The sequence below is a fragment of the Impatiens glandulifera genome, chromosome 4 (genome assembly GCF_907164915.1).
Source record: "Impatiens glandulifera chromosome 4, dImpGla2.1, whole genome shotgun sequence".
Lineage (NCBI taxonomy): Eukaryota > Viridiplantae > Streptophyta > Magnoliopsida > Ericales > Balsaminaceae > Impatiens > Impatiens glandulifera.
The window spans coordinates 54939324-54962187 of NC_061865.1; the positions used below are offsets into that span (position 1 = coordinate 54939324).

Here is a 22864-nt window from a genome sequence, read left to right on the forward strand (position 1 = left end):
AATTTTTAATTTAAGTCATTTATTAATATTTAAACTATATATTAACAAAAATTTATAAATATTAATATATTAATATAATTTATTTTAAAAATATATATATTATTTTTTAATTTAAATCATTTATTAATATTTAAAATTAAATTAATAAATATATATAATATTAATTATTAAATAATATTATAAATATAAAAAATAAATAAACTGTACGCGCTGAATCAAACATATTTAAAATTAAATAAGTTAAGACTATATCGTATTTTATAATAAGCTGAATCAAACTAGCCTAATATATATATATAATAATAATAAAATTAGATTTTTCTAATGAAAATCACTAATTAGAACTCAAACTGGTTTGGTGTGAATTAATTAATTTAAAGTAATTCAATCAAACATGACCCTTTTAATTGAAAATCAGTCAAATATAAATTACTAAAATATTTTTATTTTTATTTTTATAATATTTTAAAATATTAAAGATTCTAAATAAACTAATTTTATATGAAACAATTTTTTTTCTTATAAATAATCTTAATATTTTCAAATAATTCAATAAACAACTCTAAATGTGCCTATTTGTCATCACCACTAAAATGATCCCTTCATCATTAAATAAAAAGTAATAATAAATATAATATAATATAACCTAGAATTTGGATTATTATGAACGGATATTATGATCTTATAGCTTTTAATAGGCCTATTTAATTATGATCACATTTTATAATCTAAAAAAATTATTATTATATATGTATTTTTGGATTTTAGAAATAATCATATTTATCTCTCTACATTTATGCTGGTCTGATTCAGCGGGGCTGGGATAAAATCAAAATTTTATTTAAAAATTTAATAATTATACCACCTATTTAATCAATTTAAATATCAAAATTATCTTATATTTAAATATTTTATTTTATATTAATAAAAATTAATATTAATAAAAGACATATTTTATTGAGGGTATTTTTGTCATAATAATTTAATTTTTTTTTTTTTTAAATTTCATCTATGAGAAAACTCAAAAACTCAGTTTCTTAACAAGTCCTAAGTTGAATGATATAAATTATAATCAAAACAATCAAACGAGGATTTAAAATCACAGAATAATTGAATGATAATTCTAAAATATAAAGTAAAATAACATTGGAATAAATCTGAATTATGATCATAGAAATAATCAGAGTTATGATCTTCTTCTTTTTATAAAAAGGATATAGTACTATATATATTTCAATTCAAAGAAGAAAAATAAATAATTTTCTATTTTAACTTTTTCTTTGAATTAGATTTTGAATGTAAAAAATAGCAGTTTCCAAAATAAAAAAAATTACTTGGAATGTGGGTTTTTGATGTATTATAGTGCCAAATACGTTTAACGTAAATAACTCATTAAAGGTAAGTTTGAATAATTATTATTTTATTTATTTTATTTATAGTCTGGTCCGGTCTGATCCGGTCTACTTTTGCTGACAAGTTAAGTGATGAACAAAAATAGTATTATTGATTCTGTTCCGTCTCTATCTTGAAAAGAAGAAAAAAAAAAAGAAAAGGAAAAAGAAGACTGAGTCTTCCACATGCATAAATACGGCATTATCATCTTCTTCTTGCCACCTTCCTTAAAGATGAATAAATTTATTTGAAAAAATGGAAATAAATTATTTGAAAAAATTGCATCATTCAACAACGTCTTCTTCTTTCTCTGAAATGTCTGACCCCCATAGTTTACTCACAGAATCTGCATGTGTACCCTCCTTTTTCGTCTCTTCTGCTCTCACTCTACCCCATACAGTTTTCTCTCTCTTCCTATAATCAATGCTTCTCTTTTACAAAAAAAAGACGTGTGGGGTCTAGTCGTTTTAACTAAATTTTTAATTTTTTTTTTGTGGGTAGGAGTTGGGAAATTAAAAGTTGAAATTGGGTCGGTTTTATTAAATGGGTTTAAATTTTGAAGGGTTAGAAAGGATATGATAGAGACATGATTTATTACAAGTTTAGTCATTTTAGGTTTTTCAAATGGATAACAGGGTGATATTGTTATTTTAATTTATTATTTTTGGTTCTTTTAGTTAGTTTATAATGTTTCTAAATAAAATAATATTTACAAACGTTTTGAAAGTGTATTTTTAAATTGGATATATTTTTGAGATTTATACTTTTAATTTATTGAAAGTTATTTGGGTGAATAAAAAAAATGTGAATAAAGAAATATTTGAGAAAATTTTAAAAAAAAATTGTTTTTTAATATAAACAATTTTGTATACGATCTATCAATTTGAATATTTTGTGTTTTAAATGTAGTATTTTTTGCAGGGACGATCTCTTGTTACAAATTTCCTATGTTCGGCATGTTCCCCTCATATTGAGGGGCAAAATGGTCATATTTAAAAAATAAATAAAATATACCATTTTGCCCATCCATGTGAAGCGGAATAGGGAAAACCGAAATAGAAGATCCCTTATGTATTTTTTAAGATATACCATTTCAAATTATTTGAATGACTTGAAAAAATATGTAATATTTTTAACTAGTGAAAAAAAAAACAAAAGAAATAACTATTTATTTTTTATAAATATAATAAATTAGTTTAAAAAATAAAATATTATATTATATTAAAATATGAAGACCAACTGATAAGTTGGGGACTTGGGGGTTTGTTTGAAAAAAAAAGCTCATTCAAATTGTGATAATTAGATCCTTATTTAGTGACATTAATTTTGTATTCACATAATATGGGTTATTTGAAAAATATTGTATTATATATATATGTATTGAAAAAGTAAAATATTGTTGAATAAAAAACGGCATCATAGTTTTGATCTCTTCCCACCCATTAATTAATATACATCACGCTTCCATGCACGTTTAGAAATCCCATTTCTATTCCACCACCCCCTCACCTTCTTCGTCTTCTTCTTAAATACCCACCTCCCAAAAAACTATCTTTGACCTAATCTCATTATTTACAATGGCCTTTCAAGACCAGTTTTTTTCTCACAATCAAAACCGAAATCTTCAGTCTTTCACCATGAACAATAATGGGTATGATTCGATTCAGATCCAGCGCAACAACCTCGTTCATTCTCATGGCATCGCTTTTCAGTTGGAGAAACAAAGACAAGAGATTGATCAGTTCATCATTTCACAGGTTCAATTTGTTCAATCAATCTGTTTCTTATTTCTTTAGTTATTATGAGTATAAAGATTGAATCTTTTTGGTTTAATTGATAGAGGGAAAGATTGAAATCTGAAATAAACAGACAATCAAGACAGAACATAACTTTAATCCTTAGAGAATACGAGGCTAGAGCAATTTTCATGACAAATCAGAAAGATGAAGAAATTGCTAAAGGGAAGAGAAAGGAAACAGAGCTTGAAGACTTGTTAAGGAAGATGGTAATGGAGAATGAAGCTTGGAGAGTTTCTGCTTTGCAGAAGGAAGCTATGGCGGTTTCTCTTAACAATTCAATTGCAGAGTTACAAAGAGAGAACAATAAGAACAACAACAACAACAATGGTGGATGTGATTTTGGATTTGAAATTGAAGATTCTGAATCTCGAATTGAAGAAGAAGAAGAAGATGATAATGGATTTATGATGGGAAATGGAATGATGATTTGTAGAAGGTGTGGATTGTCTTCTTCTTGTGTGGTTTTCTTGCCTTGTAGACATCTTTGTTCATGTGAATCTTGTGAGCCATTAATGAGTTCTTGTCCTGTTTGTAATATGGCCAAGAAATCTTGTTTACATGCTTTGTTTTGATTTCATTTTTTTCTTAACTTATTGTATATTTAATGACATTTCTGTTTTTTTGTTTGTTTTTAATTTAGAAACATGGATATTATATGTTTAGTAAAGTTAATTTCAATCTATAGAAGCATTTTAATTTAAAATTATAATTTGACATCATTTGTTTTGTTATTGTCCTATATTTAATTTATTCTCATTTTGCATAAAAATTTTTTTAATTGTATTATATCATAAGAGTAAGGACTAAAAAGGGTTTGGCTAGAAAGGGTTAAATTGCCTTTAAAATAGTTTAGTTTTTTTTAACTTAATTGAGATTTAAGCAATTAAATATTTTTGGATAACACACTTCATTATTTAGATTAAATGATAATTAAAATGTATTATCAAATAACTTTTAGTTTCAATTTTTGAAACAATTAGATAAAATATATTATATTAATTTAATTGTGAAATTTAATATATATTTTCAAATATTGTATTTTTTTTTGTTTGTAATAATGGCCAACTGACAGAAGTTTTATTAATTATTTAATTCATATGGGCCCGGTTGAGGATCATAATGTCAGAGAAACAAGTAAGGAAATTCATAAAATTAAATTTATTCATACAAACAAAATAATAATTAAAAAAATTTGAACACCTTTATGTCTACAAATATTTTCAGTAATTATTTTATTTGTTAGATTAACTAATGTTAATTAAGTTATTAATTATATTTTATAACAATTGAATATGTAAATATATTTTGATTTGAGGAGCTAATCTCAATTACAATAATTAACCATATTATACTGAAAAATATTTGTATCTAAAAAAAAATTGACCGTTTCTTCTTGTTACAATAAATATCTTAAATATTCAAGAAACTTAATAAAAATATTGCTTTTTCAAATATGCTAATTATTTAAGTAGAATGTCAAAATGATTACTTTATGGTCAAATGCCTTTTGAGAAAAGATGCTAATAAATGGCAAAATCAGTTTTATAAACAAATAAAAGTTCCTATTCTATTTTTTTTTAACTTTACATTTTCCGGGTAAAGTTTCTTTAAGAAGTCCACTTTCTATGTTTGTTCAATGAAAATATGGAAACTTCCTTGTCCTCCTAAGATGAATACAACTCTAATACATCTGTTTATATTCAATAACCACCCTACTATAAATTATATATTTTTTATAGACAATCTTGAAACATTTTGAAGGAGTACAGAGAGTCGAACAAACTAATTATACAAAGCCGTCAAAATATTTTGAGCGGCACTAAATTTGTTATTACTCGTGAGTTGTTAAACAATGTCGAAAAAAGTTCTACCAAGTAATAACTGACTATTAAAAAAAAAATAAATAAGGTCAAAATAATGAGAAATTCGTATAAATCAAGGTAGGATACATGTAATGACGGATCAAGGGGTGTAGAAGGGACTTAAGCACCCTTGACTTTTGTGAAAAGTTTGGGATAATTTATACAAATTAATTATGAATTATATATAATTAAAAATGACAAGTGGTACAAAAGGGTGGTGGCGTAGTTGGTTAGCGCGGAGGTCTCATAGCTTCTACGAGTGATCCTGAGGTCGAGAGAATAATGTGTTTTGTCTGGTTTATTTTAATAGTGGAGGAGCACTTCTCAATGTATGACCTACTGTATGTTTTTTTGAAATATAAACTGATTTTGAAATATACCCTTTAAAGTATGTTTTTGTGATAGATACCATTAATATGCTATATTTTGATGTTTAACTTACCATTAAAACTGTTGTATTCATTTATAATTGCATGTTGTTGTAAGATTTTTTTTACTGAAATGTATAGTGTACGTATAGGCAATCTTTGCCAATTGACTTATGTTCAAATAAGAAAAAAGTGATGTCGAGTGAAATGGTTGTATTCATATATAATTGAATATTGCTGTATGAAAATTTGTATTATATTGTTTAAGTGTATAGGCTTATGTTTAGTATATCCATGAGCAAATTAAACTATATCTATATGTCAAAAATTATCCCAATATCAAATATGGAAGAAAATATGAGAACTCGTGGTCGAAGCAGGTGTAATGGGCAAATGATTATTAATTTTCATCACCATCGTGTTGGAATTTTTGTGAGGTATTAATTTTCTTCACTCATGGTCAAATAATCTATTGAATTTTATTGTTTTCTAATAGCATTTTTTATTCGATTTTTATAATAATATGTTTTTGATACGATGATTCAAGAGATGAACAATCGTTTTTTGGAATCAACTACGGAGCTACTTACTTGCATTGCTTGTTTAGATCCAAATGACTCATTTTCTCAATTTTATATTGGTAAAATACACTACCTTGCTCAACTTTATTAGGAGAATTTTTTTGTTAACTGATTGTATAGTACTTGAGAACTAGTTTCAAACTTACATTCAAAATGTATGAAATTAATTTTTTATGATTCAAGATTTGTGAAGTCTTGCTAAGAATATGGTTGATGCTGGGAAACATAAAGTTTTTACATTGGTATATCGGTTGATTGAGTTAGCGTTGGTTTACCTGTTACAACCACTTCTGTTGAAAGAGCATTTTCTGCGATGAAAGTTATCGAGACTGATTTACGTAATAGAATGGGTGATGAGTGGATGAACGACAATTTGGTATTATACATCGAGAATGAGATATTTTTCACAATTGAAAATGAACAAATTTTACAACATTTTCAATAAATGAACACCCAGAAGAACTCAATTGACTCCCTTTGTTGTATCTTTATTATTATCATTATTAATTATACTTTTATTTTTGATATAAATGTTAAATAGTAAAAAAAAAATTACTTGATAAAATTTGGAGCACTCGTTGAAATCTGATTCTGATTCGCCCCTGATATATACATACAACAAGCGGACCTTCAAATAAAAGATCAGTTTAAAAAACTCTTTATTAAACAAAGTTGAAACAACTCTAGATCTGACAACTTTATCTTCTACACTATTAAGAAAAAGATATATACAGATTCAAGAAAGTATCACACCAAAATAATTGACAAATATGAACGCAAATGATACAAATTATAAAAATTCGAGACAAAAAATTAAATATTAGACCGAAAAAAATACAGCTCCAATTTAAATCTGTAGTGAAAAAGAAAATAAATCACCCTCATGTCATTGAAGAATTAGTTTAAAGGGACAAATATCAGATTTATATCATATTGGTGGCATTCCTATTCTTACAAGATAATAATGATGCAATACATAATTCAGAAGACATGTCTCAATTCTCAAATAATTATAACAATTTCTAAACAATAATAATACTGCCTCATACAATTTGACAAAATGAGAGACCAGCCCAAAATAACAATCAAAACATAAGAAATTCTCAAGAGATAAACCTAGATTTGAACATTTTTCCAAAACTAGACGAAGACATGAGGAACTCGAGATTCAAACATCTGATCTACAAATTCGATCTCTTCTAATACCGTCGACTAAAAACATCTTCTTCCGCCCAAAACATCAATATAAGCTAAACCCGAAGAACTGGCTTACAAGAAGAGTAATTCCCAAACCAATAGCAATCAACGACGAAGCCCACGTCAATTTCTCTGTAATCCTAGGCACCCTCTCTTTCAACGCTTCACTACACGACCCTATAAAAACCGTGTAACTTCCCATTGCAATAACCGTCCCCACAAGGAACATTCCAAGAAATGCACCACCCGCCCAACGAGAAGGCAATGCCAAGGCAGGCAACACCATCATCAAAGCATCCGGTTGTAACCCATGCACAATCCCCGTCGCAAAAGTAGCAAATCCAATCTTCTTCTTCCTCTTCGGTTCTCGATTATCGATATCGTCGTAAGCACCACTCACTTCACACTCCCCGTTCTCGAGTTTCACGCAAGGCGTGGGGACCTCGGAAGCTTCTCGGATTCCCATGGCGCCAATTACGAGAAGGGTAAAACCAACAACTCTAGTCCCCCATGTTCTTAGGATTTCAATGTGGAGTCGGTCCTTGAGAAGTAAGAATAGTAGGCCAAAGATTACTTGTCCGGCATCATGACCGCAACCCCATAAAGCTCCGACAGCAGCACTTTCTAGCTTGGTTCGACCAATTGAAAGTGGAGCTAGAGCTGCCAGGTGGTCCGGTCCTGATAGGGTGTGTAAGCAACCTGCTAGGAACCCGGTCCAAGCACTACTTAGGATTTCAGTTCGGAAAAGATTAGAACTGGAGATGGCGGTGGCTTGGCCTCCTCCTTGGGCAAATGCAGGTGACACAATGACTGGATGGATTAGAATCATTACAAGAGCTGATAATAGTACAACTGTCCCAACAGCAACTGCCTGAAAGTATAATAACAAAATACATTTGAATTTTCGATAAAACATAATAACACTAAGAGCTAGAATGACCCTCATCATTCATGACTCCTCACTCCTCTTCAATCATGCTATTCTTACTAGAAATCGAATCTGAGACATTCAGTGTTTTAGACATTGCTTCCTTTTCCCCTGTCTTTTCTTATGATTGAAAACATAAAGGTAAACATTATCCTATTCTCATGATTCTCCCCATTTAAAACCTAATCAAAGTTGACAAAAATATTCTCAAGTATATGGCCCAAAAAACATATAAATGAAAGCTTCACTTTAGAATCTCTATGCAAGTTTCAATGGAGCCTACAATTTAACAACACAAAGAGCTATATTTTAATTTGGAAACATCATTTCATCAAACTTTTTCATCTTGGTGTGGAACCGAATGAATATATCAACTTATTCCAGCCCATATCCAGATATGCCTAAAAAGATCGAATTGTTAAACTGTCCTGAATCAATGTTTGATTGGGATAAGGTTGGACAGTCAAAATTCGATGGATTTTTCAACCAGATCAGATGAAGCCAATCCAAAGCAATTGGACAAAATTCAGCAGTCACAAGGAGTTTGCAGTTACATCTTAGGTTAATTTTCATTCATAAACTGTGAATAAAACACCATTTTCCCACTAAACTTCCCAATTTTGTTCCAAATCATCAAATAAACACAGTCAGATAAAGTAGATCCAAACCCTCAAACACTAAGGTTAGATCAAAAAACCACAATTCATCAGAAAGTTCTAATCATGAATACACCCAAAATACCCAATTAAAAAACTAAAAAAAACCCATCCCTTAGTTTCACATAAGAAAGCAGTATACCAAAAATCATACCTTTTGTTGATAAGCAGAGCTGTTTTGGACTTTCTTAAGAAAATGGGTCGCCGGATTAGACTCATCTGAAGAATCCGCAACGGTAGAAGAAAGAGGCAACGGTTCGATCGAGTTCTTGTCAGGTAATCGAGCAAAAGCAAATGTCGGAGAAGACGCAACATTGAATCGCCGGAATTCGAGACAAAACGGCGGTGAACGGCCCAATTTTCCGATGTCATTTATGCTAAGCCGGGTTAGGCGATTACTGCGTTTTAAATGGAATCTAGAAGAAGATATGGTGTTTGAATAGATAAGACTCTCCATTTCTTCTTCTTCTCTCTCTCTCTAAATCCCAGGTTTTTGGCTTAAGAATTTGCAGGGGAAGAGAGAGAAAGTAAATTTCACAAATATTAGTACTAATAAGATTAATATATACAAGTTTCTATAGCATTATTTATATAAAACTTTTATAATAATTTTCATATTATATACCCACATATGATTTTAAGAAATAAAGTGAAAAAGCAAGAATTTTTTAAAATTTTTTTTTTGGAATAGGAAATTATAATAGCAAGATAGAAGCAAACTGCAATAAGTAGAGATTTCCATTTAAATAAATTGGATGAAGAAAGTGGTAAAAGGGACTTTTCAATTCTTATCACCAAATTTGATGAAATTTTTAATGCTTATTACCGGTGGCATCATTCTCTCCACAAACAATAGTCTAAAGTCTAAATCTCAACCCATTTATTAGATATATTTAAGGCTGAATATAGGATTTTGATAAAATAAAATAGATTTATTTTAATAAGATACAGTATTGGTTTATTTAAATAGCCGAACTAATCTATATATATATAATGATGCTTAATTTTTAAAGTGTCCGGATTGCCGGGTCGAGAGCTGTGGTTAATTTGGATACTTGGGTCGGATTGTGGGTTTACCCGTTTTTAAATTTAAAACGATTAAAAATAAAATTAAAAATGCTAGAGGTATGTTTCGAACTTGCAACCTAACAAAACAAGTACAACTCTTTAACCAACTAGGCTACAAAGACTTTATATTTTAAATTCAACACCAAATTTGATAAACGCGGGACGTTTTAACATTAATATAAATTCAACTTTTTAACTAACTAATATATAATAATGTTGAGTAAATGGATATTTGGGTCGGATTATGTGTTGACCCACCCATAAATTTAAAACGGTTAAAAAAAAAAAAAAAAATGTTATCCGTAATTTTTTTCACGGTTTTTTATATTATTACTCGTGCAAATGCACGGGCTAAATGCTAGTTATCAATAAGAATATTTAACTTAACATGTTTGGATTATATTAGGCTATGCTATCATGATTTGATCACAAATTTAAGACTCATTATCAAGTGGAAAATGCAGCCAACACATTTTTTTTAATTATAATTTGATCTTTTAAATGAAGGTAAATTTTACATATTTAGTTTTTTATATGTTTAATTTTTTTTATTCTATATTTTTTTTAATATATTCTTACATATAATATATTTATAATAATGAACAATATTGATAAATTTAATTTGTATTTTTAATAATATTTGTTTTAATGTAATTTTATTATTTGTATAGTATAATTTGTGTTTATTTAATATGTATAATTTTTTTTATGTATATAAATTATTTCCTTTATAATTAATTTTATTATAATTTTCTCTAATTAAATGAGAAAAAAAATATTAAGATTCAATTTGTAAAATTCAAATATATAGATAAATTTGAAAAGGTTAAAAAATTGGTGTAAAAAAAATATATTATGAGAATATTCTTTTGAGTTTGAAAATGAATTTTGAGTTAAAAAATAAGTTTTTAAGTTAGAAATGACCTAAATATCTATATTTTTTTACTTTATTTAAAAAAAAAAAAATATTTTTTCAATTAATTTACCTATCCTCAAACAAAAATGAAAAAACTTAATCCTGTGAAGAAATGTATTTATAAAATTTCTTATTGTCTAGAGAACATGAATGAAAATGTCTGAAAATGGGACTTGAGTATGAGGATTGAAGAGACAAAAATATTAATATATATAAAAGGGACAAAACAATATACATGTATATTTTGATATTATGCAATTGTGAGCAACTTAATTTAATCATGTGAAAAAAATTATGAAAACTTTTTGATTTTTTTTTTTTTTTTTTTTTTTGCATTAGAGGAGAACTAACCTGATATATAAATCGAGAATTTTTCAAATAACTCACAATTTTTCTTGCGAGAAAAAATCTGAGAGTTTTTCAAATAACTCTCGGGTTTTCTTGTAAGAAAAAATCGAGAGTTATTCAAATAACTCTCGGTTTTTTTGCGAGAAAAAATCCGAAAATTTTTCAAATAACTTTCGGGTTTTTTTGTAAGGAAAAATCGAGAGTTATTCAAATAACTCTCGGTTTTTCTCCCTGGTATCTAAATCGAGAGATTTACGAAATCTCTCGGTAAACACCCAATTAGATTTACCGAAAGTGATACCGACAAATGCCGAGAGTTACCCAAACTCTCGGTATTATATCTATACCGACATATATAGGGCCATTACCGAGAGATTATACTCTCGGTAATGACCCTTTTTTCACCGGTGTTAGCCAAACACCATTCATGATGTTTTGACTATTTTTCCGGCCAATTGCCGATGTAAGTGGTAATTACCATCCTAGATGTAGGGAAAATGATCACCGAAGTAAGGTGATCATTTAATTTTTTGAATCAGTCCAAATGGTCAAGAAGTGATAGAGTTCCATATTTTAGAAATCAAATATTGCTGTTGTTCTTATCCTTCCGGCGATCGCGACGAAGTTGAAAGCCGCAGGCGAAACAACATCGTTTCGGGCACATTTGGCAACGTGGAGCGTTCCGTCAACGTTCCATTCGCATTGGAGGAGACTGCGTTGAAACGACCGTTTAGTGATCCGCTGTTTCGCACGCTTTTTTTTTTTGCTGTAGCGGGCGACGTGGGATGATTTTGGGTGTTAGATAAAAATTTAGTGTCCATCCGATGACCGTGATTTCGACTGTAGTTATTCTCCTGAATTTTGTCTAAACCCAATTGCGAATTTTATTTTTTATTTAAAACCTTAAGGGTTTATTTGAAATTGATTTTTTTTACTCTTATGACTTTATTTTTAATTTTTTAAAATACACCAAATATATTAAATAAATATGACAAATATTTTACCAATTTTTTATTATTTTTATTTTATTTTATATTTTTGGGTTAAATAATAATTTTCGGGGATAAAATAGGTACCATATTATATCCTAAATTATTTATTTTGATCTCTTGATTTTTTTTAAATTAATTTGAGATAAAATGAGTATAATATATATCCCAAATAATTTTATTTATTTTATTTGGCTATTATACTTTATTAGAATTTAATTATGATAATAATTAATCTAATTAATTGTTTAATTAAATTTTGGTTTTGAGGTTAATTATTTTGATTTTATTTATTTGAAAATAAATCAAAATAAATATTTTAAATTTATAAATTAAGTACATTTTTAGTGCTTACATCATTTATTTTTTAAATCTCTTTTATTAGTTTTAGGATAATGTGTTTTAATATTAGAAAGAGTTAATAATGCAATTGTAAGCAACTTATGTCTTGTTTGAGTGTGGTTATTTGAATAACCATAACAAAAGTATATCACTTCATTACTCATCTCCTCTCTTTCATTACTTAATTAATTAATTAAAATATTAAAATAATTATTATTTTTTATTAATCACTATATATTAATACTCTTTAAAAAAAATTACTAAAAAATAAAAGTTCAAAAAAATCAACAATCATTTAAGTAACCCAAATCCAATTCGAACCAGCTTTAATCATGTAAAAAAAATTATGGAACAATTGTTTTCCAAGATAAACAAAAGCAAACTCATTAAAAAGTTCGAGAATTTGGGTGGGTTGAAAATATTAATAGACAAATCAGAATTTTTTTTATAAATTTTTGTAGGGTTATTTCTAAAGAATCGAGCTTTTTAATTTCACGTGTTATTTGAAAAAATATAAATATGAAATTGAAATTTTGTTTGATTAATAAGTATAAATTTTTAGATTATTAAATTGTTAAAATATTATTTTGTTTTTAAAATTTAAATTTTATAAAAATAAAATAAATATATTTTGATATTTTAATTGACAAATTAATTATTTGATTATTTTAAAAAAAGTGATATAATATTATTTTTAATAATTAAAAAGAAAGAATTGATAAAATAAGAAACTTGTAAGGAAAGTAAATATAAATCACAAATTTTTATATAACATATAATTATGGAAATAAATATATTTGTTGGTGAGTTTACTTTTACCGTTAGCATTTAAAAAAAAGGAAATTATGGATGTTTAATATTATTAATAAAATAAGTATTATCAACAATCAGAATATATATTTTCAATGAGATTTATAAAATATATTTGATTAATATTTATATGAATAATTGCTTTGAAATAAAATATGACTGGTTAGTAAAAATAAAATCTGTATATTAGGAAACATGTTATATATCATTGGTTTTATCTTCTAATTAAAAGGAGTTAGTTACACCGGATTAAACCAAGGTCATATTATATATATATTTCATTCAAACCATCTACTATTCCTTTATTTTAAAAATCTAAGCCATGACTAATTTCAGTGAAAGATTTTTCTATGTAATTTCAAGGGAGATATTCTCATGGATGCCTGCGAAATCAATTTTGAAACTCACGTCAACTTCTCATCATTGTTTAAGTTTCATACAAGAAGAATCGTTTTGTAAGCAACAAGATCGGAATATGAGATCAATGGACGATTGTGGTATCTTTATTCAAGGGAATGCATCTAACTACGACAAGTATATGACAAAAATTTTGGCTCTTCCCAACCAAAATTTATGTTATATGGGCGTTCAACCGCAGTCTATGAAGTTTTTGAGAGATCATGTCCAACTAATCACATCGAGTGGAGGCCTTTTCTTTGGTAGAACCACCGTTGCACAATCTCCTTATGTTGAAAGTTTTGTTATCCTCAATCCGGCCACCGGGATGATCGCTAAGATACCGAAACCTTTAGGTTTGTTAAACTATGCTACTAATATGAAAGTTGTTTTCAATTATAGTGATAATGGTGACCTTCTCCTTATGATCATTATGATGGAGAATGACGATTGGATCTCTTTGGATAAATGTATGGTATACTCCCATGAAGACAGGGTGTGGAAGGAGAAGAGTGATCGACGTCACAATCTCGGAGGGAGGAGTTTATGTACGGAGAAACATGTTTTCTTGGACAATTGTGTTTATTTTTTGTCCGATTTATCATGTTATTTTGGGAGGGAGAGCGAGAACTACTTTCCTTACATTGTGAGTTACAACACGAATAACGAAGAAACAAGATTTTTTGGATTACCAAAGCATTCACATAAAGGACGCAATCATTATACTTGTAGGATGAACATATTCTCGTGGAATAAGGGTAAGACAATGTGTCTCGTTAAGCTTCGTAAAGGGTTGTTCACTATATGGGTACTAAAAGATATTAAGAAGGGTGACTCGTGGTCGTGGACTCAAATCCTAAGAAAAACATTGTTCGAGATTGGACTACAAGAACATGGAATATCAGAAGTAGCCGATTTTAAGGTGATTAATGGAAAAACCTTGATTGTAGCAATGGAAAATAACAATGTTTATTCTTACAACATAGTAGGTGATGATGATCAAGAGAAGAATCTGACTATGATAGGCAATGGACATGGATGCAATAGTGTGAATTTAATGTTATATTCTTACACCAACACCTTAAGACGAATTCCCAATGGTATACCTCTGATTGCTTTTCAAGAAAATCTAGGGTTTATGGAATAAGAAATATATTTGTTTTATAGATTAGATCTACTTATTAGATTTTAGAGGTAAGTTAGTTATTAAAATCTATAATGTTGAATTTAATTTGTAATGTTGAATTTAATTTGTAATTTTGTTTAAGTGAAAGTCAAATAATTTCATTTGGTTAATGAGTAATGCGATCAAGCTAGAATATCATAATTTGAAAAATTAATTAAGATTCATTATTTTGGATCAAATCTATAACATTTCTATTTTATTTTATTTTATTTTTATTTATTTTATTTTATTTTTTATTTTTTTGTGCTTAACTCTGTTATTTAATGAACTTGCAGAATTTTAATTTATTTTGCAAAAAAAGAAGGACAAAACTAGTTATTTAATAAAGAGTTTTGTTAAAGAGTTTTCATGTGTTGAAAATAATAATAGAAAAATCAGTAGCAATAGGAAATTTATATAACTTTTGAGGGTTATTTGAAAAAAAAAAGATTCGAGCTTGTTTGAATAATTTGGAAAAGAAATGTAGGTATGAAAATCAAAATTTAGAGCTTGTTTCTTGCTGAATAATTTGGAAAAGAAATGTAGGTATGAAAATCAAAATTTATTTAATGAAAAGAAGTGGGATATTTTAGATATTTGAATTAATTTATTAAAAAAATAATTTTATATTTAAATATTAGAAATGAATTTATTTTAATATTTTAATTAATAAATTAAGTTATTTGATTATTCAGAAAAATATGATGTAATAAATTTTTGTAAATAATTCAAATAATCTAAAAGAATATAAGAATAGAATTGGTCAAAATAAGAAAAGTAAATATAAATATATGAATAATTATATTATGAATAAAAAATTTATACAAGAAAAATAAATAATGAAAAGTATTTTTTTTAGCTAGGGAGTTCTTGTTTTCATTAACATTTTAAAAAACGCACAGTATGGATATATCATTAAATAAATAAAATCAAGAAACTATATATCATTAAAGAAATAAAATCAAGAAATGAATCTATTATGAAAATCAGTTTATATATTTATTATTATAATTACTTATAGATAAAATATAATATATATATTATTTTTAGTAAAAACGGAATCTGTTATAAAGTTAGGCAACTAGTAAATACAAATTTAATAAAATATAGTCTGATATATTCTGTTATTATTTATATATATATAATATAATTACTTGATATTCAAATAATTCCAAATTTTACTTATAGATAAAATATGATATAATTAGTAAAAGTTAATAAAAAGTAAGACATTTAGGAAATAAAAAGTTAATAAAATGATATATTTAATTTTTTTATTAGAATTTTAATTTTTATAAATTCATTATTTGTATTCGTATTGAATTAAAAACCAGAATATTTCAACTAATTTAAATTCTGTCAATGGTTTAAAGAAAATAGTTGCAAATTTATAGCGTTCAAGTTATTTATACCATTTCAATTTGAAAATAAAAAATAATTTTATACATTTTAAATATACTAAAAAATACTTGGTCATGTTTATAAAACTTATATATATGGGTTATATTATTATTCTATTGTAATCTTGTATAAGCTGTTCTTTATTAAATTTCTCTCTTTAAAATTCCTTTTTCTTGATTTAGCGTTCTAGCAAGCAATCGCCGCGATGACGGATTCCAAGAAGATTGTATTGAAGTCTTCAGATGATGTTTTATTCGATATGTATGAATCAATCGCTGTTCAATCGCAAACGCTCAAACACATGATTGAAGATGATTGTGCAAATAATACAATTCCTATTCCAAATGTCAACAGCAAGATTTTGGCTAAGGTTTTGGAGTTTTGTAATAAACATGGAGAGGCTATTCTTAGGTCTGAGGAATTCTCTTGTAATCAAGAACTCAAGATATCTTTTGAAGAAGAACTCAAGAAATTTGATTCAGAATTCTTGCAAGTGGATCAGGGGACTCTGTTCGATCTCATTATGGTTTGATTCTTTGTTTTGAAATTAGGGTTTTTTTTTTTTTTTTTTTTTTGTCTTTTTTATGGGATTTTGAATTAGGGTTTTGGGTTATGGTTTTGACAGGCTTCAAATTACTTGGAGATACAAGAACTATTGGATTTAGCTTGTGAGACTGTGGCAAGTATGATAAAGGGAAAGAAACCTGAGGAGATAAGGAAAATGTTTAACATCAAGAATGATTTCACTACAGAGGAGGAAGAAGAACTTCTTAAGGAGAATTCTTGGGCTTTTGATCAATAATTTCATTCTTTCTTCTTAGTTTAGTCATCTATTCATTCATATTTCTTTTGTTTCTTAGTTTAGACAATCATTCATATTTCTTTTGTTTGTTTGTAAATATTGAGCCTATTCTGCCTACAAATTTCTGGTTATCATGAGCTTTATCACTCTGTTACATTGTTGGTTTCTTCATTAATGCAATTTTTTTAATCTTGTAATCTTGGTCATCTTTCAATTATTTATTTATAGCTTTATTTGTAGGGGATAAGATAAACTTGGGTATCTTGAATCTTTTTGCAATTTATGACTTAATTGCAGGTTAAATATTTAGTTTATACATATTTGAAGATTATGTGATTTTGAGTATGATGTCTCAAAAGATTATTTTCTTTATTGGTTTTGGTTCGATTTTAACTTTTGATTTTATGATTGGAATATAAATTCACTTTTAAAAGAAAAGAAAAAATCTCCAAACATCAAGAACAATTTGTTGTGAAAAATATTACCCATTTTTCGGTACAAAAGAGAATATTAAAGATTTGTTTCATAACAAACTTATTCATATGAGAAAAGCATCATTACTAATAGATGAATGCCAAAGCATTTCAATACAATATAGCTAGAAATTCTGTAATTTTATGTCGTTGACAACCCAATCGATTAAATCTTGATGGGATTCCTCCACCGACTCAACAACTTTCTGGTTATTGTCATCGTACTTAACACTCCACCCGGAAATATCTTTATCGTGTAAGGAACCTGCAATATATTATAATTTGTAAGAAAAACAACAAAACTAAATATCCTTAAATGTCACATATTATAATTTTGTGATTCCATACCTCTTGTTTGACCTTTAAGACCTCACCAAACTTATTCATAAGTTCGAGTGAAGACATATGAATGGGCAGTAAGAAAAACAACAAAACAAAGTATCCTTAAACAACACTTGAACTCATTTGAATGAAACCGTTCTCCTTTTGCTTTTAACATAGCCACTTCCTTTATATCCTCACAACTCCAAGGTGAATGGGCAGTATCCAAATAGGTGATCTAAAGTCTCTTCATCACCTTCACACAACAAGCATTTTGAGTCCGGTATTTCTATTAATCTCTTAAGCCGATCACGAGTAGCCTCCCTAAAAAAAACCACGTGATAAATTGGTGCTTATGAATAATCTTGGAGGACCATACAACATGGGACCATTGAATCAAATTTCCCCTACTACAAACAATATCCCAAGTAAGACTCGCAAAAAATTTACCACATTGTTCAACTTTCCTATCCATTTGCTCATTCAATTGTAAAGCATTTATAAACTCAAGAATTCTCATACCTTTCGGAATACGCCTCAGAAGTGTGTTCTATTGCACTTCTCCAAAATCACGAATAGTGGCGGCGTGACAATTCCTCCTTATCCGGACAAACTCAAACTCCTTCTTCGTTACAATTGGCTCGCCTTTAAACCAATGATCATGCCAAAATGAAGTGGCTCTTCCATTACCGATGCTAATGTCAAACAACTTCTTTGCACTCTCTTTTTTTTGAGCGACCACGACATGTCCATTTTGATTTTACATGTCCAAACACTCATCTCTTTTTCATTAACCTCGAGTGCACCCACGTACTCATAATAAATCTTGTCTCATTTCAATCTCCCAAAAGTGTCTAATCATGAGGATCTTATTCCATTCCACACAATTTTTCAGCTCAATGCCTACTTCTTCCTTCGGCTTACACACATCCTTCTAACTCACCTTCTTTTCCCTCCTTGATTTCCCCAAATAAAGTTTCTTATAATTTGATCAGCTCATTCATAACTTTCTTTGGAAGGATAATTTGTTGGGACCAATACCCAATGATGCATATAATGACTTTATTTACTCAATTCGGCCAGCGTATGACAACTTCTTATTAGCTCATTCCAAGATCGAATTTTTAATCTTTTCCATTAGTGGCATGCAATGTGAATCTGAATTTGTTTTGAAGTCAATGGATTCCTCAAATACTTGATCGGCAGTGTACTCTCTTTAATACCCATTATGCCATAGATATCCTATTTAGTTTCTTCTTTAACGCTTCCTTAGAATGCCAAACTCTTGTCTTCATTTATAACACTAGAAGGTATGTGCTTCCTTTAACGTTTTAACAGAGTTAATATCATGACCAACAAGAAAAATTATGTGATAGTTATGTATATATGCTATCTCATAAGAAATTGTTTTCTTTGTTGGTTATAATTGGATAGAAATTAAGATGGTTATAATAGATCGATTGGAGTGAATTTGGTTCTCAGTGTTATGAATCATTCATTAACTTAGTATTTCAAGACATCCATAAGTTGAAAACAAAGAAATCAAGAAAACAATATGATAATGTTAATTGCAGTTCTTAGTATTCCATTAGTAAGTTACAATCAAGGCAATCAAAATCAATATTTTACTTAAAATTCTTTGAGCATTTGTGAATTAGTAAAATTGAGATTTTACATTAAATCATACAAAAAAAATATAAAAGTTAAAGAATAAAATGATTTTTATATTAAAAATAATTGTATATATACTTAAAGATTTATTTTAAATAGAGATTGAAACTATAAATAAATTGGATCAAGAAAGTGATCCAATGGTGAGGACTTTTCAATTTTTATCACCAAATTTGTTGAAATTTTTAATGTTTATTAATGGACTTCATTTCATTCCACAAACAATTGTCTAAAGTCTAAACCAACCCAAGAAAAGTCCTAATTTATTAGACAAAATATAACATAATAAATATTAATTTCATTTGTGAAATGGATTTTAGCCTTTTTTTTAAAATAAAATTAATTTAATACAAGTCTCTAATATATTTATAGATTTTACTTGTTCAAACTTATTAGAGCCACTTATAGGTCTTACTCATCCCACTAAAAAAATTAATTACAACCATACGATTTTCCTCTTAAATAGAATTAAAAAAAAGTCATTTTTCACTTCAAAATTATACATTTTTGCCACTAATTTTGCCGAAATCTAATAATATTCCAAAGTTGTAATCTTTACCTCCATTGACATTTTCTTTTATAACTATATATTAATAATATTTGTTCCAACATTTTAAATTTATTATAACATTATAACTTCATTTGCAATATATATACATATATATATATATATGTATATATATATATATATATATTATTTTATACATCTATGTGTTGTAATTTATAATATATAATATAGTATCTATTAAATTGTTAAGAATAATTTGACACTAAAATTAAAATCTTACTTTACAATATATGTAATTTTATTAAATTGTTAATAATAATTTATATTTTATATTTATCAATTTCTATTACAACATATTTAAAAAATGACAGCTATATATATTGATTTACAATATTATTTTTCATTCTTCAGTCCTAAAATTAACAATTTTTACTACCACATAATTAGTAATATTATATATATTTACCAAATATATCTCTTGTATTTTATTTTTCTATAAAGAAAAAGAATACATTGACTAAGTAAGGTGAGTAAATTTCTATATTTTTTGGACTGTCTTAATTTGTTTTGTAAGTATATGCATTAACTTATATATTAACACTAACTAAATTAATTTGAAATTGTTATTAATTATGTTATTATTTCTTGTCCTATTTTTATCAAGTTATTTTTATAGGTTTGGTTAGAACTATTTTTCCTACATAGTGAGTTAAAACACAAGTAATGTGGAAATATATTTTTTGGATTACTGAGGCATTTGGACAAAGGAAAAATCATTGTACTTGTGAATCAACATCTTTTCGTGGAAAATGAGACTAGTTAAGCTTCGTAAAGACTTATACACGATATGCGTGTTAAAAGACATTAAGAAGGGTCATTCGTAAGTTCAAAGTAAGAAAAACATTTTTCGATATGGGACTACAAGATAATGGACTAATTGGATGTGACTTTAAGGTGATTTAAAAATGCATTTTTACAATGTGGGTGATTATCACGACAAAATGGGGAGAATAATGCTACAATGTTGATATTGGAGGCATAATATGATCTTTAATATTATACCTTAAAGATAAATTCTGAATACTATAACACAACTTATAATAGAGTTGTTTTATATCAAATTAATTGAACTATTAACTACCGGAGGTAAATTAGTTATTCAAATTTATAATATTGAATTTTGTAATTTTTAGAGTGGAAATAACAATTTCATAATACATATATATCTTTTAATTTGATCAAGTTAGAAGATCATAATTTAAAAGATTCAACATTCAAATTCGAAACACATCAATTTTATTTATTGAAGTTCTGTTTTGATTTTTTGATAATTAACTCTAATTTATTTATAAGAACTTGCAGAATTTTATTTTTAATTTATATTGAAAAAACAAAATAGACATTTGTTATTTAATCAATAGTTATGTTAAAGAATTTTCATCTGTTGAAATAATAATAGAGAAAGCAGTTGCAATAAGAAAAGTATATATAATTGTTGAGGTTTATTTTTAAAAGAAAAGGTGTCGATCTTCGGATCTTGTTTCTTGTGGGATTATTTGAAAAAAAAAAATGTATTAAAGATAAATATTAATATATATATAAATTAACACCCTAATTAGGGGCAAATATGTGAAAAGCTGAGTCAATTTTTAATAGTATATAAGTGTGTAAATTTGTTGTAATTGATATATTTTAATGAACTTGTAATGAAGTAGATGAGATTTATTTCAGAAAACTTTTGTATACATTTACACTTTGGAGGGTAATCTTGTAGCCTCTCTATATTTCTCTTTTTCTAATTCCTTTTTCTGGTTGTAGCGAAACACTGCAGAGATGTTGAAGTTGAAATTGAAATTGAAATCGACGTCGAAGCCCAAGTTCAAGTCCAAGTCCAAGTCGAACAAGATTGTATTGAAGACTTCCGATAATAAGAGATTGACGATGAAAAAAACAATTGCAAATCAATCTCAAACGCTTAAGCAGATGGTCAAGAATGATGGCGCGAATAAGGTTATTCATTTGTCAAATATCACTTACAAGATCATGGTCAAGGTTAAGGAGTACTGCAATAAACATGCTAATGATCCTCTCAACTCATGTTTCGAGTCGACCAAAGAAATTCTTGTTGATCAAGAACTCAAGAAATTTGATTCAGAATTCGTCCAAGTGGATGTGGAGACACTGTTTCATCTCATTATGGTTTGCTTTTTTTATTTCTTTGTCTAATTTCTCTTATTGTTATGTGTTCTTTGTGTTATGATTAAATTTGGTTTGACAGGCTGCAAGATTCTTGAATATCAAGAACCTATTGGATTTACTTTGTACGGCTGTGGCAAATATGATAAAAGAAAACAGCATCGAGGAGCTTAGGAAGAAACTTAGGATCGAGAACGATTACACTCCAGAGGAAGAAGAGGAAGTTCGTAAGGAGATTGGTTGGCCAATTGAATAATGATGATAATTACATTCTTCTTTAGTTTGGATGATGGTATTAGAGATTCTTCTTTGCTAATAAACTTCTGTTTTTCATTAGTTTTGTCAATGCTATATTGTTACTGGTTTCTTCTATAATGCAAGTTAAATCTTTTGTTATCATTTAATCTTGGTTAATTTTCAATCATTTATAAGTTTTCTTCTTTATACAAACATCAATTTTGGCTAATTTATGATTCCATACTTTGATATACAATGAAGATCTTATAGATTATTCAATCCTATGATTATACATCAATTAGGGATTACATTAACTCATTGAATTGACTGGCATATTGTAAACATTTTGTGAAAATTATGTAGATATAAAGTTTGTATACATTTTGTGGGTAATTTTTATAAAATCAATGTTTAATGTTAAGTGACATATTATTCCAC

General features: G+C 27.4%; 5 protein-coding genes across 5 annotated transcripts; 4 read left to right on the forward strand and 1 right to left on the reverse strand.

Moving 5' to 3' along the window:
* The first annotated feature begins 2799 nt into the window (after positions 1–2799).
* LOC124937037 (BOI-related E3 ubiquitin-protein ligase 1-like) lies at positions 2800–3792 on the forward strand. Its single transcript, XM_047477549.1, has 2 exons — positions 2800–3149; positions 3233–3792. Exons 1-2 carry the CDS (start codon positions 2970–2972, stop codon positions 3761–3763), a joined length of 711 nt encoding a protein of 236 aa, XP_047333505.1. The 5' UTR covers positions 2800–2969; the 3' UTR covers positions 3764–3792.
* Positions 3793–6982: 3190 nt separating this feature from the next.
* On the reverse strand, positions 6983–9320 carry LOC124936678. Its single transcript, XM_047477197.1, has 2 exons — positions 8938–9320; positions 6983–8070 (listed from the first exon to the last, which is right to left on the reverse strand). The coding sequence occupies exons 1-2, from the start codon at positions 9238–9240 to the stop codon at positions 7243–7245; spliced, it is 1131 nt and encodes a 376-aa protein (XP_047333153.1). The 5' UTR covers positions 9241–9320; the 3' UTR covers positions 6983–7242.
* A 4258-nt stretch (positions 9321–13578) lies between these two features.
* On the forward strand, positions 13579–14799 carry LOC124935424. The gene has a single exon (XM_047475858.1). It carries the CDS (start codon positions 13579–13581, stop codon positions 14797–14799), a length of 1221 nt encoding a protein of 406 aa, XP_047331814.1.
* A 1621-nt stretch (positions 14800–16420) lies between these two features.
* Positions 16421–17020, forward strand: LOC124936555 (SKP1-like protein 1B). The gene is made up of 2 exons (XM_047477060.1): positions 16421–16744; positions 16844–17020. The coding sequence occupies exons 1-2, from the start codon at positions 16424–16426 to the stop codon at positions 17018–17020; spliced, it is 498 nt and encodes a 165-aa protein (XP_047333016.1). The 5' UTR covers positions 16421–16423.
* A 3885-nt stretch (positions 17021–20905) lies between these two features.
* Positions 20906–22445, forward strand: LOC124935425 (SKP1-like protein 1A). The gene is made up of 3 exons (XM_047475859.1): positions 20906–20947; positions 21812–22192; positions 22272–22445. The coding sequence occupies exons 1-3, from the start codon at positions 20906–20908 to the stop codon at positions 22443–22445; spliced, it is 597 nt and encodes a 198-aa protein (XP_047331815.1).
* Positions 22446–22864: the final 419 nt, after the last annotated feature.